The sequence below is a fragment of the Sabethes cyaneus genome, chromosome 3, assembly GCF_943734655.1.
Source record: "Sabethes cyaneus chromosome 3, idSabCyanKW18_F2, whole genome shotgun sequence".
Lineage (NCBI taxonomy): Eukaryota > Metazoa > Arthropoda > Insecta > Diptera > Culicidae > Sabethes > Sabethes cyaneus.
The window spans coordinates 29,278,242-29,305,618 of NC_071355.1; the positions used below are offsets into that span (position 1 = coordinate 29,278,242).

The 27,377-nt window shown below is 39.5% G+C and overlaps 3 protein-coding genes across 3 annotated transcripts; all 3 read right to left on the reverse strand.

Moving 5' to 3' along the window:
• Nucleotides 1-237: 237 nt before the first annotated feature.
• LOC128739425 (uncharacterized) lies at nt 238-845 on the reverse strand. The gene has a single exon (XM_053834912.1). The coding sequence runs from the start codon at nt 843-845 to the stop codon at nt 303-305; it is 543 nt and encodes a 180-aa protein (XP_053690887.1). The 3' UTR covers nt 238-302.
• Nucleotides 846-5,294: 4,449 nt separating this feature from the next.
• On the reverse strand, nt 5,295-13,969 carry LOC128739426 (uncharacterized). Its single transcript, XM_053834913.1, has 3 exons — nt 13,837-13,969; nt 8,536-10,500; nt 5,295-8,491 (listed from the first exon to the last, which is right to left on the reverse strand). The coding sequence occupies exons 1-3, from the start codon at nt 13,967-13,969 to the stop codon at nt 5,295-5,297; spliced, it is 5,295 nt and encodes a 1,764-aa protein (XP_053690888.1).
• An 11,753-nt stretch (nt 13,970-25,722) lies between these two features.
• LOC128739427 (uncharacterized) lies at nt 25,723-26,305 on the reverse strand. The gene has a single exon (XM_053834914.1). The coding sequence runs from the start codon at nt 26,303-26,305 to the stop codon at nt 25,763-25,765; it is 543 nt and encodes a 180-aa protein (XP_053690889.1). The 3' UTR covers nt 25,723-25,762.
• Nucleotides 26,306-27,377: the final 1,072 nt, after the last annotated feature.

The following is a 27,377-nucleotide window of genomic DNA, read 5'->3' on the forward strand; positions in this document are numbered from 1 at the left end:
GTTGCTTATGTTTGAATGTTGATAACTGAACAATGCTATTCCCATGCACCATGTGTTTCAATGTTGGCTAGTTGCAATTTGCATTACGCTCATGTGACTTAATTTCCCTTATCTAAAGCTAACTTCTGATTTGTAAATATTTTCCAGACATCAAGATGAGAATTAAGCAGTTTTAGCTTACTTAATTCTCATCTCAATCAGTGCATTCCAAATAATGTTACACAAATGGTTGTTTTGATTGATATTATTTATTGTTCTTTACTTTTCACATATTTACTTTCAACGATTAGCACAGCAGTTGATTAGGCATTCGGCACTGGATTAACACCCATGACTTTAGCAGCCCTCAGATAGTACCCATACCGAATCCTCGCCTTTTGATGGTCGGGGCTCGGTTCCAGTCCACCGTTGATAGCTTTGGTCGTGGCGTAGAAATGATCAAATGGAGCAGCTTTCGGGACTACTCGCTTCACCCAGAACCACACCGACACACGCATGCACATATACGGGCTCTCCGATACCAAGCTCGGATTGTTTAACAGTTTATTTTCGTTCCCGAAAATATATTCCGATGCTGCCCGGTAATTGTAGTCCCATGTCAGCTGGATGTATCCTCGGCCATAGTAAGGAACGTACGGTTGACCGGCTCCTTTGTTCCATTCTTCACGGTGCTGGAATCCTCCACTCTCATGGATCAGCTGAGCGACAAACATCGCTGCCTCGTTGCGATCGCTGGTCATATCGTTGATCTGGTCAACGACTTCGGATGACACATCACTACCGATTGTACTGAATCCGCACTCGGTCAGAATTTTATTCAATTGAGTTACAGTAAGCACTGCCATGGTTAAGTCACGACTGATGGTTTGCTCAGGCGCGCCGGTGTGTTTTTATATGGTGCACGCAGCCGCCTCTCATTATCAGCAGAAACTGTACTGACAATGAGTCAGGAGTACAGGAAATTTCTCTGAAATCGCTTCGCTTGCAGTTTTGTTTTGTTTTGTTTTGTTGAATAGCTTAAGAGATTATGGGTTGGTGTGATTAATGGAAAAGGACAGTTCTATCGTAATTTACTTAATCGCAATTTTATTTTTGCACGCGATACTCTTCGGTAAACAAACAAGGAGTATTTGACCCAACAAGTTGGCCATAAGTCGCAGAAAGAATCTGCTTGTTCATACGTAGGACATGTTGGTATCAGTATCGCATTGTGTGGCAACCCATCAAATTGCCGATTTCACCCACCCACCCACTGCTGAACCCATTGTTACCTTCACTACGCGTGTTGGAGTCTAGAAAAAAATTTATTTAACGGCTTGCTAGGATCTACCGTTACAGTCAGACACAAGGAAACTATATATAATAAAATCTATACCTATAAAGAAGGATTTCTGTCTGTCTGTCTGTCTGTCTGTCTGTCCCATGTTCCTTATAGAATCGAAAACTACTGAACCAATCGGCGTGAAAATTTGCATGTAGAGGTTTTTGGGGCCAGGAAAGGTTTTAGTGATGGTTAGAGACCCCTCCCCCCACTAAGAGGGGGGCCTCCCATACAAATGAAACACAAATGTCTGCAAAACTAGAGAACTAATCAAGCAAATAGAACCAAATTTGGCATGTGGGTGTTTTCGGTAACAAGAATTTATTCTAGGGTAATTTGAGACCCCTCCCCTCTTTATAAGGGGAATTATAACTCCTCTCCCCTTTAAGAGGGGGGGCTTCCATACAAATTTCCTCATAACTCGAGAACTAATCAAGCAAATGGAACCAAATTTGGCATGTGAAGGTTTTCGAGGGCAAGAAAATTTTCTATGTTGAATTAGGACCCCTCCTCATTTTAAGAGGGGGGGCTCCTGTACAAATGAAATACCAATTTCCTCATAACTCGAGAACTAATCAAGCAAATGGAAGCAAATTTGGCATGTGTGTGTTTTTGGAGACAAAATTTTTTTCTATGGTGAATTGAGACCCCTCCCTCTTTATAAGGGGAATTATAACTCCTATCCCCTTTAAGAGGGGGGGCTTCCATACAAATTTCCTCATAACTCGAGAACTAAACAAGCAAATGGAACCAAATTTGGCATGTGAAGGTTTTCGAGGGCAAGAAAATTTTATATGTTGAATTAGGACCCCTTCCCACTTTAAGAGGAGGGGCTCCTGTACAAATGAAATACCAACTTCCTCATAACTCGAGAACTAATCAAGCGAATTGAACCAAATTTGGCATGTGTGTGTTTTTGGAGACAAATTTTTTTTCCAATGATGAATTGGGACCCCTCCCCACTTTAGGAGAGGGGTCCTATACAAACGAAATACAAATTTCCTCATAACTCGAGAACTAATCAAATGGAACCAAATTTGGCATGTGAGAGTTTTAGATGGCAGAATTTTTTTTCTGTGGTGTATTACGACCCCTTCCCTTTTAAGAGGGTGGGCTTTCATACAAATGAAATTCAAATTTCCTTTTAATTTGAGTACTATTCAAGCAAATGGAACCAAATTTAGCATGTAGAAGATTTTTGAGTCTTGAGTTTATTTTATGATAGTGAGAGACCTCTCACCCCTGTGGTAGGGGCATATGGACTCTCATACAAATAAAACAGAAATTTTTGCGAAACTCAAAAACTAATCCAACTCGAAAAATTCGAGACTCTTCCAAAAAACATTAATCAATAACAAGACCACAAAAACTATCTATAGTAACACTAGATCATTCAGGACGAGCCGGTCGCGAGTGTTGCCGGTGACCCGCCGTCGGAAGCGCCGCCCACTGGGGGGCTTGCAAAACTCGAGATTGTGACAAAGATCATCCGAGATTCATGATTTATGTACAACACAGGTTAATTTGTGGCAATATGTAAGTTATCGCTAAGCACAGCCACGAGCGTAGCATGGACCCCCTTAATCAACGCCTCAGGGTCGGCCTGCCTATCCTTGTTTTCGCGGGTAAAGAAATGCTCGGGATAGTTAATGGAAAACTCTTAACTGGTTTGTAAAGGTTCACAAATTTATTTAGCGTTCACAACGGTTATTGTCTTCACTCTTCCCACTTTCTTAAGCTATCTAACCTGTCTATTTCTCTCGTCGACGGGGCCCCGTTTCAACAGCACACCTTCCCTGTTTCCTCCAGAATCCGTACTCCGTTTCGCTCCTCTCCTTCCGCTTCAAACTTCCGTTACACTGCGGCCCTTGCCGCCAAGTGCAACTTCGGACGAACACTATTGCCGGGATCGGGATCCACGCAATCCGATACTACCGGCTTAACGGTGCACTAAACTCCGGCGCTGACGATGACGGTTAATTCAAATAAACACAGCGGGGTTCTGTAATTTGAAGCATGAACATTCCGGCTTTAGTAGGCTGGCGACGGGGAACTTGACGAAGGGCAAATTATCGAGAGGCAAGGGGAAAAGGTTTACCTGCAGTCCTATTAACAATTGTCACTTGGTACTTCAATTTGTATAGTCACTTTCTTTAACGTATTCAACGTGTAGTTGTCGACTGTCTCGACCGGGATTATATTCACAAGTGACTTATTGTATCTCGACAAAACCGTTTTAATACCTGCAGGTTATTCCCCTTAGCCAAGGACGTTGCCCCCGTTATGTACATAAACAATCCCCGATCGCCATCTTTTCGCCACCTACAGCCTCCGATCATCTGTGAGCGGTGTCCAGCTTTCTGCCTGTTTTCCCCTGGTGGCAGCGGGTGGAAACTCGATGGGTGGTGGGCTGCGTGCTTGGGGTATACGGCTCTATATTTAACTTTAGTGGGACTCGTGGCCTATTTCTACCTTCTGTGGGATGTCTTGTGGGAGTTAACATTAACCAGAACAAGTATTTCTCACTTTTTTAAAATAAAACAAGAAACAAACGAATAAAATAAACAACAAATCCATACAACCTTCATAGCGGAGCCTACCGACGCTTACACTCTCCCCCGGCTCGGGTAAAAAATATTTACGAAGTAAATATTTTTTCCATGGCGATTTACATGATCACAACATCAATTACACGTACCTGCTGAACCTACTACTTCACAAAATAACATTTACTTGGACAAAACTACATCAACTTACGGTAGCATATGAAATATTTCATTTGCGACATAATAGATTCAGTCAGCCCAAATTTTTGAAAACTATGCTGATTGATGTTGCGAGTATCGGGGTCATAAGTTTTCATCATCAGTTAAACCGACTCCTCGCAATTTCAAGACTTTTGTCTCTACTGACCATCACCGTCTATGCGACTCCGGTCTCCAGCGATCAAATACAACATGGTAACCTCAACTCATTCAGCATTTACGATCATATAAATATTCATGCAAACAACAAATTTAATAATAATAACATGCAAAACAAATTAAAAATTTACGAATCATATAAAATAATAATTTAAATATTTCTAATGACTAAATTTATATTTAAAATCTACTAAAGTAAAAAAAATTCAGAGTAAGTACAACACAAAGTCACGCCAATTAACTATGAAATATTTCACCAAAGTGTAGGAGTTGTGATCCATTGTTCCGCATGATCACAATTCCTTAGTATGAGTGCGAGAAATGAATGCTATAAAATTTTACTGTCAAATTACTGTCATGTGCGAGATTATTCCGGTATGAAACATGTGGTTTGTAAGATGTGGTAAAATATCGGAATTATTCGAGGTGCGCACTTAATGAATTCCGATAGTGTAGCCCATCTCCGGTTGTGGCTATGGACATGCGATATCAGGTAAGTATTAAGGTAATTCTATTTCCAATTAAATTTCGTTCATGTGAGTTCCAGATAATGGATTGTTTCGGGTTTGTATTTTGTGCAACGTGTTTCTGTTCATCTAGTGTCCGTGACCTTGAATTCTTTCCCTACTCTAACTAACTAACATTCTTCCGATTCTCTCGTCTGCACGTGGCTAACTTCTCCTTGTTGCGTTTTCGATCTATCATTTAACGATCTTCATGAGAATGCATTACTACAGACGAGTTAAACGTAGTTTGCTTTAACTCTTTCCTCTTAGAATTCTTATCTAACTCCAGCATTAATCCTGTACCCGACTTCGATTCAATTTAACAACAATTAATTTCCGTTATCATACATCTATCCCCTCTATCCTTCTTAATAATCATTCTACGGATGCACTTTTTGTGACATCTTATGCTAGCACGTTTCAATTCTTTTTAGTGAATTGCCAAACCAGACGGTTGCGGTAGTTTTAAAGAGACATTTGATAATCCTACCTGTTCCCAAAACTAGTTTTCAATTTAGCTTTTCCTTTAATGCAATTTTAGGGTTATGCTTTTAAGTCAGCGGCAGAGAAAATACCTAAAGATTTTCCCTGTAAGTCCGCTACTTCATACGAACTCGTGCCCTTCTTACGGACGATCACACAAGGGGTATATTGTGGCCCAAACTTGGCATTGAAACGCTCTCCTGCCGATGATTGACGAAAACAACGCTTGTACACACGCTGCCCTATGTCGAACGATGGTGAGTAACGCTTATGCCGTAAATCATACCGTCTCTTGGTCTCTTCGTGGGTTTTTGCTAGTTGTTCCCGGACAAAGTCGTAGATTTTTCTGCTGACTGCTCTTCGACGATTCATTCTCTCCTCTTCGCTCGCATCCTCATTCGTTTCCATTTTATGCTGCGAACCTTTCGTCACAGCCTCATGACCAAATAGTACGCAATGAGGGCTAAATTTTGTGGAGGAATGAATTGTGTTATTGAGCACAAATTCTATCTCCGAGATTTTTGAGTCCCAAAGCTTTTGGTCTTCCCTAACATAAGTGCGTATCATTGAATTTATCGTGCGGTTAAGTCGCTCAGCCGGATTGGCTTGGCTCCTATGCCGAGCATTAGCCCAATGCTGAATTTCGTGTTTGCACATTAAATTTTGAAATTCTCGTGACATGAACGTCGTCGCGTTATCAGTTATAATGATTTGCGGGGTGGACAGCTTTCGCAACCACTGCTCTTCCAGTATTTTGCACAGACTTATAGACGAGATCTTCTTCACGGGAACAAGCAGGCAGTACTTTGAAAAGATGTCCATAACGACTAACAAGTGCGCGTTGCCATGCTTGCTACGTGGAAGAGACTGGATATAGTCCATGCAAATTATTTGGAAGGGCTTGGTTGCTATTCGCTGTTTGCCCATCTCAGGTGTTGTTGATTTGGTAGAATGTTTATTCTCCTTACAGGGTTCGCATTTAGCAATGTAGTATTTTATATCGGCAGCCATCCGTGGCCAGTAATATAACCTTTTAACTTTCTCCACGCATTTTTCATACCCAATATGAAGATTGCCATCATGTTCTTCATTGAGAATTTTGGTTCTTAATGATTCCGGGACACAACACTTCCATTGCAATTGGTAGTCCATCGTGTCCGCTTTGGAAGCAACGAATTTAAATAGTTTTCCATCAACAATTTTAAAATATACATATTTTTCGGGTTCTTCACGAACTCCGACAAAAAGCTTGTTATACCAGCCTTCTGCTGGTTCTATTTCCAGACTTTCGATGGACCTAGAAAGTGCATCTGGGACAATATTTTCCTTCCCTTTACGATGTCGAATTTCAAGGTCATATTGTTGCAATATTATGCTCCAACGACTCAATCTCGAAGAGGAACGCCATTTCGCTCTCATGATGAAGGTTAAAGCTGCAGAATCAGTTACCAGCGTAAATTTGGTTCCTTCTATGTACCCTCTAAATTTTTCTATGCAACGTAGGGCAGCCAGGCCTTCCTTTTCCGCGGCATGATAATTTAATTCTGCCCCTTTGAGCTTCTCTGAATGGTAGGCAATAACTTTTTCCTCGCCGTTATGTAGTTGTGTGAGAATACCTGCTATGGCATTATCGCTCGCATCCGTTTGGACCGTGAAAGGAAGCTTGAAATTGGGATTGGCTACTACTGGAGCAGAAATAAGCCTCTCCTTTATTATTTTAAACGCACTGTCGGCTGCTGCATTCCACTGTACCCTCTTCGGCTTATTTTTCAATAGATCAGTAAGAGGGCCGGTAATTTGACTAAAATTCGCGATGAACCGTCGATAATAGTTCACCATACCGAGGAATCGTCGAAGTTGCCGTACTGATTTGGGCGCCTGGAATCCCATGATCGCTTGCACGCGATCTGGGTTAGGCCTTAACCCATCTTGTGACAAAATATACCCAAGGTACGGCAATTCGTGGCAGCAGAATTTTGATTTTGAGATGTTTATGCTCAAGTTTGCTTCTCGTAAACGTAATGCTAAATCCCTCAATTTTTCGATATGCTCTTCAAATGTTCGACTCGCAATAACGATATCGTCCAGATATACAAATATCGCCGGCTCTAATGCACCATAGCCTAAGACACGATCCATTAATTTACTCAATGTAGCGGGGCTGTTTACTAACCCGAAAGGAAGGCGGGTAAATTGGAACAGTCCCCTACCTGGTACCGAAAATGCTGTATATTTTCGCGATTTTTCATTCAGGGGAACCTGTAAAAAAGCTTGCGAAAGATCGATAGTAGATAGATATTTTACTGGGCCTAGATGATTTAATATTCGGTTTTGATGCGGTAAAGGATATGCATCCCTTTTCGTCCGTTCATTAAGTTTTCTGGCATCTAAGCAAAGTCTGACTTCTTGACTATCTCTCTTCGCTACTGGTATTACCGGAAGTGCCCATTCAGAAGAAGATGGTTCCACTATCCCGTCTCGAAGTAAATTGTCTAAAGCTAAGTGAATTTTCTTCTGAATGTCAGGACTCCACGGATAAGGGTTCTTTCTTATCGGTTCCGACTGTTTAAATTCCTCCTTCATTTCAATTGTGTGCTCCATTAAATGAGTCTTTGACAATTTGCCTGCTTCTGCTACAAGGAACATCTTTTTTACCTCTTCTAACGTTTTTCTTTGATCTTCAGTAATTTCTACCTCTTCATCTTCCCTTTCCAAACTCTCAAGATCTTTATTGTCCAGAACCTCTATTGCTTCATTCAGAATTGTGGGTCTAATTCCGAATTTTTCCCAAAAGTCGTATCCTAAGACACATCTACGGTTTAACTTTGGGGCAATCAGGACTGGTAAAATTTTTGTAGTGTTGTTAAAGGTTATCGGTGTTTCCGCACAACCCACTACTTCTAAATCTTCCCCAGCCGCGGTTTTCAAATGAACTGGCGATGGTTCTATCTTCAGGTTTAACGCCTTAATTATTCTTTTTGCTCCAATCCCTAGAACCGTACGCGCTGCTCCACTATCTAATAAACCAATCAAACCTATTCCCATTATATTTATTTTAGTAAACGGTCTAGCATCGCCACTAAGCTTAACGAGTAAAGAAGAAATCTCCTCCTGCTCACTGGTTTGCTCAGCAACTCTTGAATACCCTAACTGCTCCAGAATACTTGATGGATTTTCCTGCGCTAACGTTTGAGGTCTTTCAGAGCTACTGATGCGACTGCTGTGCCTCTTCAAGCAGTCTTTTATAAGTTTTTTGACTGGCAATACGGACAGTCATTTGCTGGAAACCCCGGAAACCCACATTCGTCACAAAACGTGTGCCGATCTTGCGGACAATTTCGCCATGCATGCCCTTCTTCATGGCAGTTAAAGCAAGTGCCCTTTCTGATTGGAATATAGGCATTCACTATCCTTTGAAGCGCATTAGTTCCACTAGGACCTGCTCTAGCTTCTTGAGTGTGGCTATTTGCTTTGGTATTAAAGTCAGATTTTGAACCCTGTCGTTTCAAAAGTTTTTCTTCTCCCACTGCTTTTTGAAAATCGTTCTGGTTATCACGAAACTTATTTTTGCTAGGGTAGTTACCAGAAAAATTCTGTTGATAGGGACGTTGTAGAAAATTTCTCTCCTGGAAATTTCCCCTTTGACCCCCGAATCGATCATTAGAATAATTGCTTTGTCTTTGACTACCCCTAGCTCTTTCCACTATCTCTTCAACCTGTGCTCTTTGCCCGTATCTGTTATCTCTTCGTTGATATTGTTGCCAATTAATCGCATCGAATCTTTTCCCAAACTCTCTCATTTTAGGTATCGTCGTAATATTGGCACCTAGCATAGCTATTTTGCAATCTTCCCTGGTGTTCCTAAACAACATGTCGAATTTACGGTCCTCATCCCACGGTTTGGACATACTCCGGAAAATTCGCACCATGTCAAGATAGTAATCTTGGAATTTCTCCCTTGGACCCTGTTTGCGCGCGTTTATTCGGCTTTCGTATTGATAATCGATATCTACAGGTAAAAACTCGTTTTTTAACTCCCGAACTATATTTTCCCAAGATTCTAACTCGTTATTCCCATTCACTTCCATAAACCAACTCCTAGCCTTTCTTGTAAACAAATGATGAGCAGATAAGAACAGTTCACGGTCGGAAAAGCCTTCTGACCTTGCATTGAACTCGACCTCTTTAAGGAACTCGTTTAATCTCCTACCATTGTCTAAACCATCGTATCTAACTGACCACTTATAAACCGGGAACCGATTGTGATTGGATCTACCTTCTTTCTCTCGCCTTTCTTCTCTTTCTATTGACTCGTTTCTTATTGCACCCACATTTTCTAACGAACTACATCTTTTCTTAATCCAGTCTACAAAACTTTCCTGTTTTCCCGACTCTTTATCAATCTGATCCGCCTTCCCCTCCACATGAGTACTGTTAACCGATTCTTCTTTATCATTTGTCGCTGCTTTTTGCGACGCACTTTTATTCTTTTCTAGAGCCTCAATACGACGAAGTAATTGTTCAACCGCATCCTTCAGGCGATTATTTTCTGTCGTTAGGAATGCCACTCTCGTACTATTTTCTTCCTCTCGCTCAACGTCAACTAATATTTCCTCTTGTTCAACATTATTCTGTTCCGTATCAATTTCTGGTTCAATTCTTTCCGTTTCTACATTTCCTGTTCTATCCAACTCTTCTTCTATTTCTACATTTTCCTCGTTTCTAAGTCTTCGCAAGCTTTCATTCAGCATTGCTATTTCTGCTTCTCTCACTTCTTGCAACGGAGAGGTGATTGAGAAAAATTCGTTCAAAAGTTTCATACACTCTCCCGCAATGATTGCTATACTGTTCAAGTCTTTCTCTTCTTTTGCATGGGTTTGCAACCGCATCATACGAAAGAAGATATGAATTATCCTTGTTCTGAAAGCTTGGTCAGGGACCTTTTTACGAGTTCTGTCTTCTAAATGAGATTTTATTTCCGATAATTTTTCCTCACAACATTTCCATTCTCCAGTCAACGATGTCCAACACTTTCTATGAGTCACATTCGGGTTTTCTCTTTCTGCTTTTAGGAAGCCACGCAGCGTTCGTTCTTGTTTACTGCGGGATTCGTTTATCATATCTGCACCTCGGACTTGCAACTCGTGATCAATCTCATCGTCTGTGAGATGACCTGTGACCATCGCGTGGTAATTGGTCAACAAGTGTTGCTGCTCCATCATTAAGTTTAAACGGTGACAAAAGGAATAATCTATCTGAATTAGCACTGCAAACCGTGAAATTTACGAATATTGAATAAAGTAAATGGTTTTCTTTGTGTTTTACTATACTTCCGAAATCTACTGTGAAATTACTCTTTCAATTATTTGAATCACTGATACTTGTTTTACTGTATTTCATTTATACGATCGTTTAGTTTTCGCTTTATTCGGACTTTAGAACCCCTCTGAAATCAAATCAATATTTCATTCGCGGTGTGAGTTCAAACAATTTTGCCACTGTGAGTGAACGTTAACTTGTGAACTTTCGGAAGTTTTCCCAGAGACGTACGCAGTAACGACTGTTTTCCATGCAAATCTACGAGCTGAACCCTCAAAAACGACGGTAAGTCTATTTTATGTTGGGCGCCAAAGTGTAAGTTATCGCTAAGCACAGCCACGAGCGTAGCATGGACCCCCTTAATCAACGCCTCAGGGTCGGCCTGCCTATCCTTGTTTTCGCGGGTAAAGAAATGCTCGGGATAGTTAATGGAAAACTCTTAACTGGTTTGTAAAGGTTCACAAATTTATTTAGCGTTCACAACGGTTATTGTCTTCACTCTTCCCACTTTCTTAAGCTATCTAACCTGTCTATTTCTCTCGTCGACGGGGCCCCGTTTCAACAGCACACCTTCCCTGTTTCCTCCAGAATCCGTACTCCGTTTCGCTCCTCTCCTTCCGCTTCAAACTTCCGTTACACTGCGGCCCTTGCCGCCAAGTGCAACTTCGGACGAACACTATTGCCGGGATCGGGATCCACGCAATCCGATACTACCGGCTTAACGGTGCACTAAACTCCGGCGCTGACGATGACGGTTAATTCAAATAAACACAGCGGGGTTCTGTAATTTGAAGCATGAACATTCCGGCTTTAGTAGGCTGGCGACGGGGAACTTGACGAAGGGCAAATTATCGAGAGGCAAGGGGAAAAGGTTTACCTGCAGTCCTATTAACAATTGTCACTTGGTACTTCAATTTGTATAGTCACTTTCTTTAACGTATTCAACGTGTAGTTGTCGACTGTCTCGACCGGGATTATATTCACAAGTGACTTATTGTATCTCGACAAAACCGTTTTAATACCTGCAGGTTATTCCCCTTAGCCAAGGACGTTGCCCCCGTTATGTACATAAACAATCCCCGATCGCCATCTTTTCGCCACCTACAGCCTCCGATCATCTGTGAGCGGTGTCCAGCTTTCTGCCTGTTTTCCCCTGGTGGCAGCGGGTGGAAACTCGATGGGTGGTGGGCTGCGTGCTTGGGGTATACGGCTCTATATTTAACTTTAGTGGGACTCGTGGCCTATTTCTACCTTCTGTGGGATGTCTTGTGGGAGTTAACATTAACCAGAACAAGTATTTCTCACTTTTTTAAAATAAAACAAGAAACAAACGAATAAAATAAACAACAAATCCATACAACCTTCATAGCGGAGCCTACCGACGCTTACAAATACGAAGTTTGTCGGGTCAGCTAGTTATTAATAATAATAATGTCAGCGCATGGATGGGTGGTGTAGGTGTGCCTGACGCAAAATGTGTGTGGCTCGATATTTCTAGCATATTCTAGCTTCGAAATGCTATGTTTCTTTGTTGGTTATAATATTATTGTTAACTGCAACTCAGTAAAGACAAAAATGTACGAAATGTTCCATGTTGAACACAAAAATCAGAAGGGTTGTGTATAAGACACGACCACATATTCAACGTAGGACTACGCAAAGTTAATGTAAAGGCACAGAGAACAGACATTTATGCTCATATAAAATATCATACAAATGGTGTGTAAACTTTTCAATAAGAAACTAGCGACATCTCTCTTGAGGTACACCAGTTGTTCAATACCCTCGTTGCCAAATTTAATATATTGTCTTGTTATATTCTGCATATTCGGAATACTGGCTACTCTGATATAAGTTACTGTAGCAACGACTGTAACTTTGTTTGTTATTTATTGAACCTGGCTAACAATCAAGAATAGAAACGGCTCAAGATTTTTTTTTTTTTGGTAATTACCGGTAAATAGGTGTCATGTTTAGAGTTTTTCAATAATTGAACACACCATTCGTACCCAGGGTTGCCACATGCACAGATTATTCTGTGTTTAACAGATATTTGAAAGAAACCGCCTGTACAGAATCTGTATGCACAGAATACAGATTTTCGTCAAATTACACAGATTAAACAGATTTTTGAGCTTTTACATGAGAGTGAAAGAGACGGAAATAGTCAGCGAAATGACTCTCTATCTCTTTCACTCTCATTGTTTTGCATTGGACAGATTTTTGCACAGATATTTTTCCTCGCTGTACAGATTGTCAGATTTTTCCAACAAAAAACACAGAATTATATGTGGCATCCCTGTTCGTACCGTCTGACACCATCGCGGCGGAACCTGCAGCAGCCTTTTCAACTTTGCTCGACTTCCATAAAACCTTACCTCTATGAAGACTTCCGTATATAGACGAACGGGTGCGGAAAGCTACACAGAATCACTTTGAACCAAAATGCAAAAAAACTTGGTTTATTTACGGAAACATAATTTTACGGAAGGATTAAAAAGGAATAACTCAAGAACTACTATTTTAGATAAATGTTGTTTACTTTTATTTTTGGTTGGATAAATTGCATAAACAACGCGCTAGTTGGTGTAGCGACGCCTTGGTGAACACGTGAATACTTTGATATGCATTGACAGACATTGAAAATCCAAGTTAATCCTCTTAGTGATGTGAGCGCCACGTAGCAGGAACATTACCACATACTTTTAAAATGGCGGCTGAGCTTTTACACATGTTGTGAAATTAAGATGAATGTCTGTTCTCTGTGGTACTAGGGCTCACGCTACCGAGTCTCGTGATGGGGCTGCCATCTTACAGTGTCGAGACACACTGTGCCTCCTCCCCTGTTGGTATACGACCTTAGTTTCCACCGGGGTTGGTTACCCGATCTCCGCTAAGGTTGCTCGTATTCCAGCTGATGCTCTGTTTTACGCGTTATCCAACCATTTACCAACCTTTACTTAATGCTACTACTTAGCTTAATATTTGCAGATCGCTTTTCAATAGGTGTCCAATCGGGCTGAAGAACGTCATGCTTAGAGTACACAGCGGGCCTCGATTTGACCCGCAAGACCTTTCCAATGGAGTCGTTTTCAAATTTGAGCAATGATAATAAAGCACTGGTTATGAATATATTAATATTTTGAACCTACATTATTTTTTATAATATTCTATCCGGTCAGTTGAAAGCATGGAATGGTATATCCATAAACAAGCCGAAAATGTTTGATGACTGATCCCGTACCCTACATTTTTACACCTTTTCGGCTTCTATAGGACTCACGTGTTACGTTAGGCGATACGCTGGCCTCTACGTGCGCCGGAGCGGTCACCTCACGCAACGCTTCAACGTTGGAGGAACCAGCTTTTTCGTGCGATGCACCATCTAACGATGTATTGCCCACTTCAGAATACATTGTATCACTACGATTCTTTTCTTCTCAAACGGTAGAATTTACAGTGCTCTGCCACCGTCAACGCTAGCCTCTTTGCTGGTCCAGTTAATAATGCCTGTTCACGGACTCGCTTGCGGTATTTACGCATATATTTTGCTTGAAGCAATTGAGACATTGTAGAATCAGATGCACAAAATCACTCACTTCTCACTTAAATTGATTGTATGTTATTAATAGCAATTTCATATGGTAACTATGGCGACGATTGAACGAATACTGTAGGGAATTTGGAAAAATTGTTCAACTTTACGTGGAAATTCCAGAAGTTACATACAAGATACAATCTTCTAATAAAAACTATACAAAAGGCTGATATTTTGTGATTCGAATGGTATGCAAATCATAAAAATATATTCAGAATTGGCTGAGCTATAAGTGTTCAAAATCTATCACTTTGTCGTGTCGCGGTCAATTTTGCTTCTCCAACGTGCCACCCTATTAAAGTAAGATGTAGTCCTACGTCAAAAAATCTGGCATCGAAAAGTATGTGACAATAAATTATATTGTTTCTTTTTCGATATAACGGGTGATAATTTTAAAACAACAGCTCTGTTTTTATAGATGCAGTAATTTGTGCAGTCTTTAGCAGCCTCGGTAGTATAGCATTTTGGTTGTGTCCGGCATTGTTATTAGTCATATTAGTCTTGAAAGCATCCAGAAAAATGACGATTACTTCATTCAATCATTTTTCTTGTCAACGGTCAAGCCAACTGCGCAGCATGTACCGCAGAGAAATTAGAAATAATACCTAATTCCAATAAACTCCTTTTAATCAAGGGAAATAGATTAATCTACCAAAAATATTAGTTTAAATAATATCACACTTGAAAATAAAGTCGTGTGGTTCAATGGTTGCTTAAAACTACAGCTGTAAGGCTAGGAACTGCAAACCACACGACCCCGCACCCCCCAGCTTGGCTACTCAATTGGAGTATTTCCAGGTATGGCCACTTGGAGGCGCTAGATAGGGGCTTGGCATGACTAGAGCTATGTTAGGCGCTTTTCCCCAGTTGCCTTCCCCATTTCATAGCCTGATGGAAAAATGCTACAGAAATGTCCTAAAAGTGTCCAAAAATATTCAACACATGGTCTAAAAAAAGGTCCAAAAATGATCTAAAAATCATACATTAATTCCAAACAGCCTCATTTTTCCAAAGTGGGTTTAATGCTACAATTTTTTGGATCCATACACAATCAAAACATTATACATTGCCTTTGTGAGGTCAATACTGGAATACTGCAGCATTGTATGGTCACCTTTTTCCATCACGCACGAAGAGAGAATAGAATCAGTACAAAAACGATTTCTCTTATATGCCCTTCGTAAATTAGGTTGGACAACATTTCCTCTTCCATCATACGAAGCACGCTGCATGCTTATAAATATACAATCATTAAAAGAGCGTCGTAAATATGCAATGGTCTTATTTGTAAACGATATCGTTTCGCAGCATATTGACTCAGCAACACTTTTATCAAAACTGAACTTTTATACACCTACTCCTCAACTTCGTAATCGAAATTTATTTGCCATAAGCCATTATCACACAAATTATGCAAAATTCGGTCCATTAAATCGTATGATGGCCTCGTACAATCAATACTGCGAAACCATTGACTTTACAATGTCTCGGCATAGACTTAAACCTTACTTTCAGTCAACACGTAATCGTAACGCGTAGCGAACGATACAAAAGAATAAGTACACGTTTTAATCTTCATTTAATTATAAGATTTTTATATGAAAAAATTGTATATATTATACTAGTCTACATCGGTTGACGAAATAAATAAATAAATAAATAAAAATAAATAAATAAATATACAAAAATAATTCGAAAATGGTCTGAAAAATACCTAAAAATGGTACAAAAGTCACACCCAAAAATGCTCCGAAAATGACCCAGAAAATGGTCCTATAATGGTCCAAAAATAATCGGAAATGGTCCAAAAACAATCTAAAGTAGTTTAAAATGCTCCGAAAACTAAAATGAAATATCCAAAAATGACTCAATATGGTCCAAAAATTCTCCGAAACGGATAGAAAACTGATACAAAAATGATCCAAAATTCAACAAAAAAAAAATGATACAAAAATTATCCAAAAGCCATTCAAAAATAATCAAAAATAGTCCAAAAACAACCCAAATTAAATTTTGTTTACCTTGAATAAAAGATTGCGGTACACAAATTCTTAAGCGTTGCTTCATATGACCCTCCGTTACCCTCATCTCCCGCTCTTTCCCCTTCACGCCTGAACTCAATCTGTTCGATTCTGTCGACTCTTTGTTTCATTACTTTCTTTTACCGTTTCTTCTGTAAATTGTATTGTATAACTATCGTTATAAAAACTTAATTATATGCCTTACCTCATTTCAAGGTCAAGAAAAAACAACGAGGTTGGTCTAACCCAAGTTATACGAAAACTAAAAAAAAATGGTCCAAAACTGATGGAAAAATGACACCGAAATGTCCCAAAACTTATCCTAAAATATTCCAAAAATGGTCCAAAAATTAGCTGAAAATGATACATAAATCCTTCAAAACTGGTCCAAAAATAATCCTAAATTGATACGAAAATGATCCGAAATTGTGCCAAACTGGTACAGAAATTATCAAAAGTGGTACAAATCGGTCCAAAAGCTTTATACAAAGATAATCCGAAAAATGGTTCCAAACTGGTCGAAAATAATACAAAAAAGATCCAATTATGGTTTAATAATGCTCCAAAAATGGTGCAAAACCTGTCAAAACTAATTCAAAAATGGTCCAAAAACAACCCAAATCTATACCTATAGAGAAGGATTTCTGTCTGTCTGTCTGTCTGTATGTTCCTTATAGAATCGAAAACTACTGAACCAATCGGCATGAAAATATGCATGTAGAGGTTTTTTGGGGCCAGGAAAGGTTTTAGTGATGGTTAGAAACCCCTCCCTCCACTAAGAGGGGGGGCTCCCATACAAATGAAACACAAATTTCTGGATAACTCGACAACTAATCAAGCAAATACAACAAAATTTGGCATGTGGGTATTTCCGGTGACAAGAATTTATTCTATGGTAAATTGAGACCCCTCCCCTCTTTATAAGGGGAATTATAACTCCTCTCCTCTTTAAAAAGGGGGGCTTCCATACAAATTTCCTCATAACTCGAGAACTAATCAAGCAAATGGAACCAAATTTGGCATGTGAAGGTTTTCGAGGGCAAGAATATTTTCCATAGTAAATTAGGACCCTCCACACTTTAAGAGGGGGGGCTCCTGTATCGAAGAAACACAATTTTCCTCATAACTCGAAAGCTAATCAAGCAAATGAAACCAAATTTGGCATGTGAAAGTTTTCGAGGGCAAGAACATTTTCTATGGTGAATTAGGATCCCTCCCAACTTTAAGAGGAGGGGGCTCCTATACAAACGAAATACAAATTGCCTCATAACTCGAGAGCTAATCAAGCAAATGGAACAAAATTTGGCACGTGGGTGTTTTTGGAGACAAAATTTTTTTCTATGATGAATTGGGACCCCTCCCCACTTTAGGAAGGGGGGCTCCTATACAAATGAAATGCAAATTTCCTCATAACTCTAGAATTAATCAAGCAAATGGAACCAAATTTGGCATGTGAAAGTTTTCTAGGGCATGAATATTTTCTATGGTGAATTAGAACCCCTCCCCACTTTAAGAGGGGGGATCCTATACAAACGAAATACAAATTTCCTCTTATCTCGAGAACTAATCAATCAAATGGAACCAAATTTGGCATGTGGAAGATTTTGGAGCCTTGAATTCATTTTACGATAGTTAGAGACCTCTCACCCCTGTGGTAGGGGGATATGGACTTTCATGCAAATAAAACAGAAATTTTTGCGAAACTCAAAAACTAATCGAACTCGAGAAATTCGAGACTCTTCCATAAAACATTAGTCAATACAAGACCACAAAAATTATCTATAGTAACACTAGATCATTCAGGACGAGACGGTCGCGAGTGTTGCCGGTGACCCGCCGTCGGAAGCGCCGCCCACTGGGGGGCTTGCAAAATTCGAGATTGTGACAAAGATCATCCGAGATTCATGATTTATGTACAACACAGGTTAATTTGTGGCAATACGAAGTTTGTCGGGTCAGCTAGTTATACATAAACTAAAAAAATAGTCCAAACTGATGGAAAAATATACCAAAAGTTATCCAACAATATAAATTCCAAAAATGATCTAAAACTGATACAAAAATCAATCAAAACTGTGCCAAAAATAATAAAAAGTGGTAAAAACCAGTTCATTAATTATTCAAAAATGATCCGAAAATGGTCCAAAACTAATTGAAAATAATAGAAAAACTCTACTAGAAACAAACCAAAGCAGGATGGTTTAATAATGCTCCCAGCCTATCATAAAATGATTTTGAAAACATATTTAATACAAAATACAATGACACAAAAGTTATCCAAAAATGGTTTTGTTCATTGGATCAAACGGCTCAAAACTAATCTAAAAATTGTCTAAAAATCGTCCAAAAATTAGCCAAAATGGTACAAAAATTATCGAAAGTGATACAAACCGATCCAAAGATCATACAAAGATAATCCGAAAATCGTGCAAAAGCATTCGAAAATAATACAGAAAGAAATTCAATGATGGTTTAATAATGGTCCATAAATGCTTCAAAATTAATCGAAAATAATCTAAAAATAGCTCTAAAATGCTCCGAAAATGATCCAAAAACTGAAAAAAAAACTCAAAAATAGTCCAAAAATTATGCAAAACGGATAGTAGAAGGGTACCGTGAAAGCACGTAATTCCGATCACCTAAGGCATGATTCTTCTTTGAGTCCCTACTGAAAAATATAGCTTTGATATTTATTAACACAGTATGTGTCTTTAGCTAGTATTTTCAATTATGTTTCATGGAAAAATACTAAAATGCCTAAATTATTTACCGAAAGTTAAAAAAATGCATCTTAGTATGATGCATCAGTGCATCTAATTCCGATCATCAATTATAAGGGGTGATTCTAATTCCGATCACGTCATGATGAGCTGTTAAAGCAAAAAACTTTTGTCAACTCGTACCATATGGATCTGAAATGTGTTGCTTTTATGTAGTTTGACGACAATCCCCCTACCAGTCATCTTCTGCTTGCGTTAATGATCGTTATTATCATTAGCTTAATATTCATAAAATTTGTGTACTCAAAAGATCGGCAAGCGGATTATAAAACTTTCCACTTCTTTTATCTTTGTTCAACTGTCACAATTACAATAACATTAGGTCACTTCGACATTTTCATAAAGCTTTGATCATAAATAATAGTAAAAATCAAATCAGAAAGGTTGTGTTCCAGACATGACTGCGTAGTTGGCGTAGAACTACGTGAGGCTGGTTTTCACGAAGAAACCTGGAATATTAAAGAAAACTTTTTACAGCATATTGGTACATGTGTAGCGTAAAATAGCGTAAAGTGAGAAAAAATAAACAATATAATAATAATATTATCTTGCTGCACCGTATTTATGGAAGGCGAGCTATTTTGTGATATCAAAAACGAATACTTTTACCAGTGCCAAAGTCGGAGTATTTCAGTATAGAAATTTGCCTCACGCATCCAGCTATTAACAAAGTTATAGGAGAAAACTTAAGTCCTCAAAATAATATGTTATTGTTATATTAAAAGAACACGCATTAATAAGATAGTTCATACTGCGCTGTTTGCAGCGTTAGAAAAGCAAAACGTCTGAGCCTTTCAGTTGGCTTGGAGGTACGGCACTGGTTTAATAACCCGATCAAATGAATATATCAAATTTATAACAGGATGAGTTCTAGATAATAAGTATTTTATAACAAAGTCTCCTTTGCGTTTTGTTATAAACTTGGTCTCGTTAGCAGTTGAAATCACTAAAGTTGTAACAAAATTTGCTCAAGGCATATCACAAATATATCAAACTAGCTGAACCGACAAACTTCGTATTGCCACAAATTAAACTGTGTTGTATATAAATCGTGAATCTCGGATGACCTTTCTCGCAATCTTGAGTTTTGCAAGTTTCTGGGGAGTTCATGGGTGTTTTAATATACAAATTTTTCTCACAGTAAAGTAGAAAACAACTCCCCCCAATGCTTAGCCTGATAAAATAAAGCGGATAGCATTTAAATATTCGCCATCATTACAAACCATTTCGCCGAATACCTTTTTGCGGAACACCAATTCTTGGTTGACCATCACGCGGAATATAGAATTTCGCAGAATACCATTTCGCGAAAAACCTTACGCGGGATGTACCATTTCACGGAAAATCTTTTCGTAGAAAGTACAATTTCGCAGGGGTGACCCAACTGATGAAACGTAATAGAGGTCAGTAGATCTAGGAAAATAAATAAACCTAGATAGAGGTGATCTCTACGGGGGACTGTCTCCCCGCAGTGGCCGGCGAATCCGACGGCAGGTCGCCGGCAACACTCGCGGCCTGTGGCCGTCTCGCGCTGAATTATCTAATGTTACTATTGATAGTTTTTGGTGGTCTTGTTATTGATTAATGTTTTATGAAAAAGTCAAAAATTTCTCGAGTTCGATTAGTTTTTGAGTTACGCAAAAATTTCTGTTTTATTTGTATGATAGTGCTTATCCCCCTACCACAGGGGTGAGGGGTGTCAAACCATCATTAAAAAAAAATCCTGCCTCCAAAACCCCTCACATGCCAAATTTGGTTCCATTTGCTTGATTACTTTTCGAGTTATGAGGAAATTTGTATTTCATTTGTATAGGAGCCCCCTCTCCTAAAGTGGGGAGAGGTTTCAATTCACCATAGAAAAAAAATTGCCTACAAAAACACCCACATGCTAAATTTGGTTTCATTTGCTTGATTAGTTCTCGAGTTATGCAGAAATTTGTATTTCATTTGTATGGGAGCCCCTCCTCCTAAAAAGGTAAGGGGTCTCAATTCACCATAGAAAAAATTCTTGTCTCCAAAAACACCCACATGTAAAATTTTGTTCCATTTGCTTGATTAATTCTCGAGTTATGCAGAAATTTGTGTTTCATTTGTATGGGAGCCCCCCCTTCTAGTGGGAGGAGGGGTCTCTAACCGTCATAAGAACCTTCCCTGGCCCCAAACACCCCTATATGCAAACTTTCACGCCGATCGGTTCAGTAGTTTTCGATTCTATAAGGAACATAGGGACAGACAGACAGACAGAAATCCTTTTTTGTAGGTATAGATTATGATATAATTTTATCTAGTTTATATCCATATGAGTAACAAAAATCAGTATTCTGTCTTGCTGTATAATCAAATTGTGACAAAGCGCTTTATAAGTAACAGAACAAGATAGAATCTTGGTAGAAACATTTATAACAAAGTTTGATAGAAATATCAACTTGAGCAACAATTCAGTAAGATTTTTGCTAGAATCATCTGATCAGGAAGCTAGACGTCACATGTTCGAATCTCGACTGAAAGAGTCAAAGGATTTGTAGCACAATTGTCCCGTATTCTTACAGGCTACGAAGTCTGTCGTATAAAAACAGAAGGTCAAAATTCCATCAAATCGGAATGTAGCACCTAGGCTATACTGTGCTCTGTAGTAAACAAAAAACACGCAAGTTTATTTTGCTTCTTTGTCTTGAATCAGCAGCAGCCACAAACTTGATGCTTGTGAAGATGCAGAGAATTCCCTTGTCTTTATTAGCAACAAGTATTGGACTAACATTCCTTCCCATCCCACCAGGACCCGCATTCGGACGTGATCGGCGTCTGTATTGATCAGCACGCAGGGATCTGATAAGGTTGCACAAAAAGGAACAGTGCGCTGTCCTAAGCATGCTTTTTCCAGCCATCATTTTGCAATTTTCATCGGTCCTGGTCAATAACGGAGCAGCACACGGGCGGAATCCTATGCTTGTGCCTATGCTTATGCTTGCTTATGCTAATCAGCCACAAGCTTGGTGTGTGTAATGGTCGTCCGTGCCTGGGAAGCAAGACTATCATACGGAAAATGTATGGAGAATTTTTAGCTTGAAAGCTTTCGTTAATTTTCACTACTTAGCGATTGGCAAACAATCTTTTCAAGAAAGCCATACAATTGCTGCATCGTTTATGATCAAAATCCGTTTTAAATTGGAAGAGCTATTAGCGTTCAAAACTTTTCATTCTTTCGTGACGGTGGCTTAACGCCAAATTTTTGGTTGACACCTTGCCGTAAGACGTAGTCCTACGTCAAAAAATTTCGATAATCCTGCCATGTTATCATGTTGCAATCAATCCTAAAATCCAAATAGTAACTTCGTTAGCTTGCATTTTGCCAGTTTATAACTTTGATATAGTGATCGGAATTAGAAGCAGAAAAAAAATAATGTTCATAATTCCGATCAATTACTTTAATAGAATAAATTCCGCAAATTCAGCATTTTTTCAGCCAAATTTGATACAAAACGGTTATATATGCTTGTATCTATTAGTTATCATAGAATACCGAAAAAGGTAATATGTTTTCACGCTCCTATGATCTTAGCAAATTTGATCGTGCGCTTAGCACTTCGGCTAAGAAAATACATTTTGATGGCGTTTTTTGCTTCTGCCTGTCGAATTTAATTTATTTTGAAGTGCATGGTGCCCCAAAGGCAGTCATTTTTCAACAACTGACACATAAACACATAGCACAATAACTAAGCGTGCTCTTTCATTACAGATTTTGGCACAATTTTCTAAAAATTAACCATTTAGGCAATTATGTGCGGTCACGGTATAAAAATGTCCCAAAAATGATTTAAAAATGATGCAAAAATAGCAAAACTATCAAAAACTGATCTTGTTGCCCGCAGCACGACGTAATTTTCGTTTTAGATAGCTTCTCCCGATGTAATAGTTGTAATTAGTTGTAATTGTAATAGTTGTAATAGATGTAATTTATAGTTAAACTAGCTGACCCGACAAACTTCGTATTGCCACAAATTAACCTGTGTTGTACATAAATCATGAATCTCGGATGATCTTTGACACTTCTCGAGTTTTGCAAGCCCCCCAGTGGGCGGCGCTTCCGACGGCGGGTCACCGGCAACACTCGCGACCGGCTCGTCCTGAATGATCTAGTGTTACTATAGATAGTTTTTGTGGTCTTGTTATTGATTAATGTTTTATGGAAGAGTCTCGAATTTCTCGAGTTGGATTAGTTTTTGAGTTTCGCAAAAATTTCTGTTTTATTTGTATGAGAGTCCATATGAGGAAATTTGTATTTCATTTGTGTAGAAGCCCCCCCCCCTTGAAGTGTGGAAGGATCCTAATTCACCGTAGAAAATATTTTTGCCTCCAAAAACCTCCACATGCCGAATTTGGTTCTATTTGCTTGATTAGTTCTCGAGTTATGGGGAAATTTGTATTTCATTTGTATTGGAGCCCCCCCTCCTAATGTAGGAAGAGGTCCTAATTTATCACAGAAAAAATTCTTGCCTCCAAAAACACCTACACGCCAAATTTGGTTCCATTTGCTGAATTAGTTCTCGAGTTATGAGGAAATTTGTATTTCGTTTGTATAGGACCCCCCCTCCTAAAGTGGGGAGGGGTCCCAATTCATCATTGAAAAAAAAATTGTCTCCAAAAACACACACATGCCAAATTTGGTTCAATTCGCTTGATTAGTTCTCGAGTTATGAGGAAATTTGTATTTCATTTGTACAGGAGCCCCTCCTCTTAAAGTGGGGAGGGGTCCTAATTCACCATAGAAAATTTTCTTGCTCTCGAAAACCTTCACGTGCCAAATTTGGTTGCATTTGCTTGATTAGTTCTCGAGTTATGAGGAAGTTTGTATGGAAGTCCCCCCTCTTAAAGGGGAGAGAAGTTATAATTCCTCTTATAAAGAGGGGAGGGGTCTCAATTCACCATAGAATAAATTCTTGTCACCAAAAAAAAACACCCACATGCCAAATGTTGTTCTATTTGCTTGATTAGTTCTCGAGTTAGGAAGAAATTTGTATTTCATTTGTACAGGAGCCCCCCCTCTTAGAGTGGAGAGGGGTCCTAATTCACCGTAGAAAATTTTCTTGCCCTCGAAAACCTTCACATGCCAAAGTTGGTTCCATTTGCTTGATTAGTTCTAAAGTTATGAGGAAATTTGTATGGAAGCCCCCCTCTTAAAGGGGAGAGGAGTTACAATTCCCCTTATAAAGAGGGAGGGGTCGCAATTTACCATAGAATAATTTCTTGTCACCGAAAACACCCACATGCCAAATTTGGTTCTATTTGCTTGATTAGTTCTCGAGTTATGAGGAAATTTGTATTTCATTTGTATAGGAGCCCCCCCTTCTAAAGTGGGGAGAGGTTCTTATTCATCATAGAAAACATTCTTGCCTCCAAAAACACCTACATGCCAAATTTGGTTCCATTTGCTGGATTAGCTCTCGAGTTATAAGGAAATTTGTATTTCGTTTGTATAGGAGCCCCCCCCCCCTCTTAAAGTGGGGAGGGGTCCCAATTCATCATAGAAAAAAATTTTGTCTTCAAAAACACACACATGCCAAATTTGGTTCCATTTGCTTGATTAATTCTCGAGTTATGAGGAAATTGGTATTTCATTTGTACAGGAGCCCCCCCTCTTAAAGTGAGGAGGGGTCCTAATTCAACATAGAAAATTTTCTTGCCCTCGAAAACCTTCACATGCCAAATTTGGTTCCATTTGCTTGATTAGTTCTCGAGTTATGAGGAAATTTGTATGGAAACCCCCCCTCTTAAAGGGGAGAGGAGTTATAATTCCCCTTATAAAGAGGGGAGGGGTCTCAAATTACCCTAGAATGAATTCTTGTCACCGAAAACACCCTCATGCCAAATTTGGTTCTATTTGCTTGATTAGTTCTCGAGTTATGCAGAAATTTGTGTTTCATTTGTATGGGAGCCCCCCTTCTTAGTGGGGGTAGGGGTCTCTAGCCATCACTAAAACCTTTCCTGGTCCCAAAAACCTCTACATGCAAATTTTCACGCCGATTGGTTCAGTAGTTTTTGATTCTATAAGGAACACAGGACAGACAGACAGACAGACAGACAGACAGACAGACAGAAATCCTTCTTTATAGGTATAGATTACCAATTTTGCGTTAAATTTTGTGTATCTGACGTTTTCTGTCTGATTTGCAATTTGCTGTTACCCTTGTCAAGCAACGATCCTCCGCCTGGGTAGCTAGTGTGGCGCCCTGGTAGCTGTTGCAAGGCTACGGAGTTGCTATTAGTCATATAAAAGATAGTAAACCGAGGAATAAAAATGCGTGCTACTCCCAAGCGCCAGTTAGTTGATTTCATTTACAGTTTAACTAGTTATACCCAAGTCACGAACTGCAACTACGAGATAATATTACAAACTTCTCAGCAAAAATTGTTGGAACGAGTGTGCATGCTATCAGAGAACAATTTTATTTCAATTTTGAAATCAGATGAATCTTCAGCGAAAGCACTGTCACGTTGTTCCATTGGAAATGTTGCTTATGTTTGAATGTTGATAACTGAACAATGCTATTCCCATGCACCATGTGTTTCAATGTTGGCTAGTTGCAATTTGCATTACGCTCATGTGACTTAATTTCCCTTATCTAAAGCTAACTTCTGATTTGTAAGTATTTTCCAGACATTAGGAAGAGAATTAAGCAGTTTTAGCTTGCTTAATTCTCATCTTAATCAGTGCATTCCAAATAATGTTACACAAATGGTTGTTTTGATTGATATTATTTATTGTTCTTTACTTTTCACATATTTACTTTCAACGGTTGGCACAGCAGTTGATTAGGCATTGGGTAGTGGATTAACACCCATGACTTTAGCGGCTCTCAGATAGTACCCATACCGAATCCTCGCCTTTGGATGGTCGGGGCTCGGTTCCAGTCCACCGTTGATAGCTTTGGTCGTGGCGTAGAAATGATCAAATGGAGCAGCTTTCGTGCGAACTCGCTCCACCCAGAACCACACCGAGACACGCATGCACATATACGGGGTATCCGATACCAAGTTCGGATTGTTTATCAGTTTATTTTCGTCCCCGAAAATATATTCCGATGCTGCCCGATAATTGTAGTCCCATGTCAGCTGGATATATCCTCGGCCATAGTAAGGAACGTACGGATGACCGTCTCCTTTGTTCCATTCTTCCCGGCGCCGGAATCCTCCACTCTCATGGATCAGCTGAGCGACCAACATCGCTGCCTCGTTGCGATCGCGGGTCATCTCGTTGATCTGGTCAACGACTTCGGATGACACATCACTACAGATTGTACTGAATCCGCACTCGGTCAGAACTTTATTCAACTGCGTTACAGTAATCACTGTCATGGTTAAGTCACGATTGATGGTCTGGTCCGGCGCGCCGGTTTGTTTTTATATGGTGCACGCAGCCGCCTCTCATTATCAGCAGAAACTGTACTGACAATGAGTCAGGAGTATAGGAAATTTCTCTGAAATCGCTTCGCTTGCAGTTTTGTTTTGTTTTGTTTTGTTTTGTTTTATAGCGTAATAGATTATGGGTTGGTGTGATTAGTGATAAAGGACAGTTCTATCGTAATTTATTTTATCGCAATTTTATTTTGGCACGCGATACTCTTCGGTAAAAAATTCACAGCTAGCAATGGCTTTGTCGTACCAGCGATTAACGTAATAAGATGTTTCAAATTCAATTCAATTTGGACACAAGAGCATGGATTGCCAAAACGGTGATACATGCTCGAGATGTAGTCTGAATCACAAGACATCGGAGTGTACGTCAACTGTGTTGAAATGTATTAAATAATTGTTCAAAAATTAATAAAGAGCTATGATTCTACAATTGATGAAGGGACGGTAAGGGAAAGTAATGAAGAAGGATTTTTTCGGGAATGAAGGGGAAGGGTGGAAAGGAAGGGGGGGGGGGGTAATAGGTAGCTATGGTTAACAAGTTGTCGTTGTGACTCCTATCTTTTGTCCAATGCTGGAAGGTGCATGGGTCGAACCAAGTTGTAATCAGAGATTATAACCGGATTTGAACCCACAACACCTGCCAGGGCGTGTCGCTCACTGGTACCCGTGTACCTTTGAACCACAGAGGCGCTGGACAAAAGAAGTCTGCACAACCCCCCTTATTAACCATAGCTCGACATGGGTTGTTCTATTTTTAGACACACAATGTGCCTCTTCCTACACCTACTGTAGAAACCACCGACCGAGAAGTTTTAGTCTAACGTCTTTTTACTTTCAGGACGACGACACTATGCAGGCCCTTACGACTTGCAAGGTACTGCGTGTGACGCTGTTCGTCCGAAAGCGTGTTAGTCCGCGTTTCTCAGCGCGGTTCTTCGGAGAAAGGCTCCGTTCCTATGAAAATTGACCAAACTCGTGACTTTAGTCATGACCTTGAAATGCGGTCAGGCAT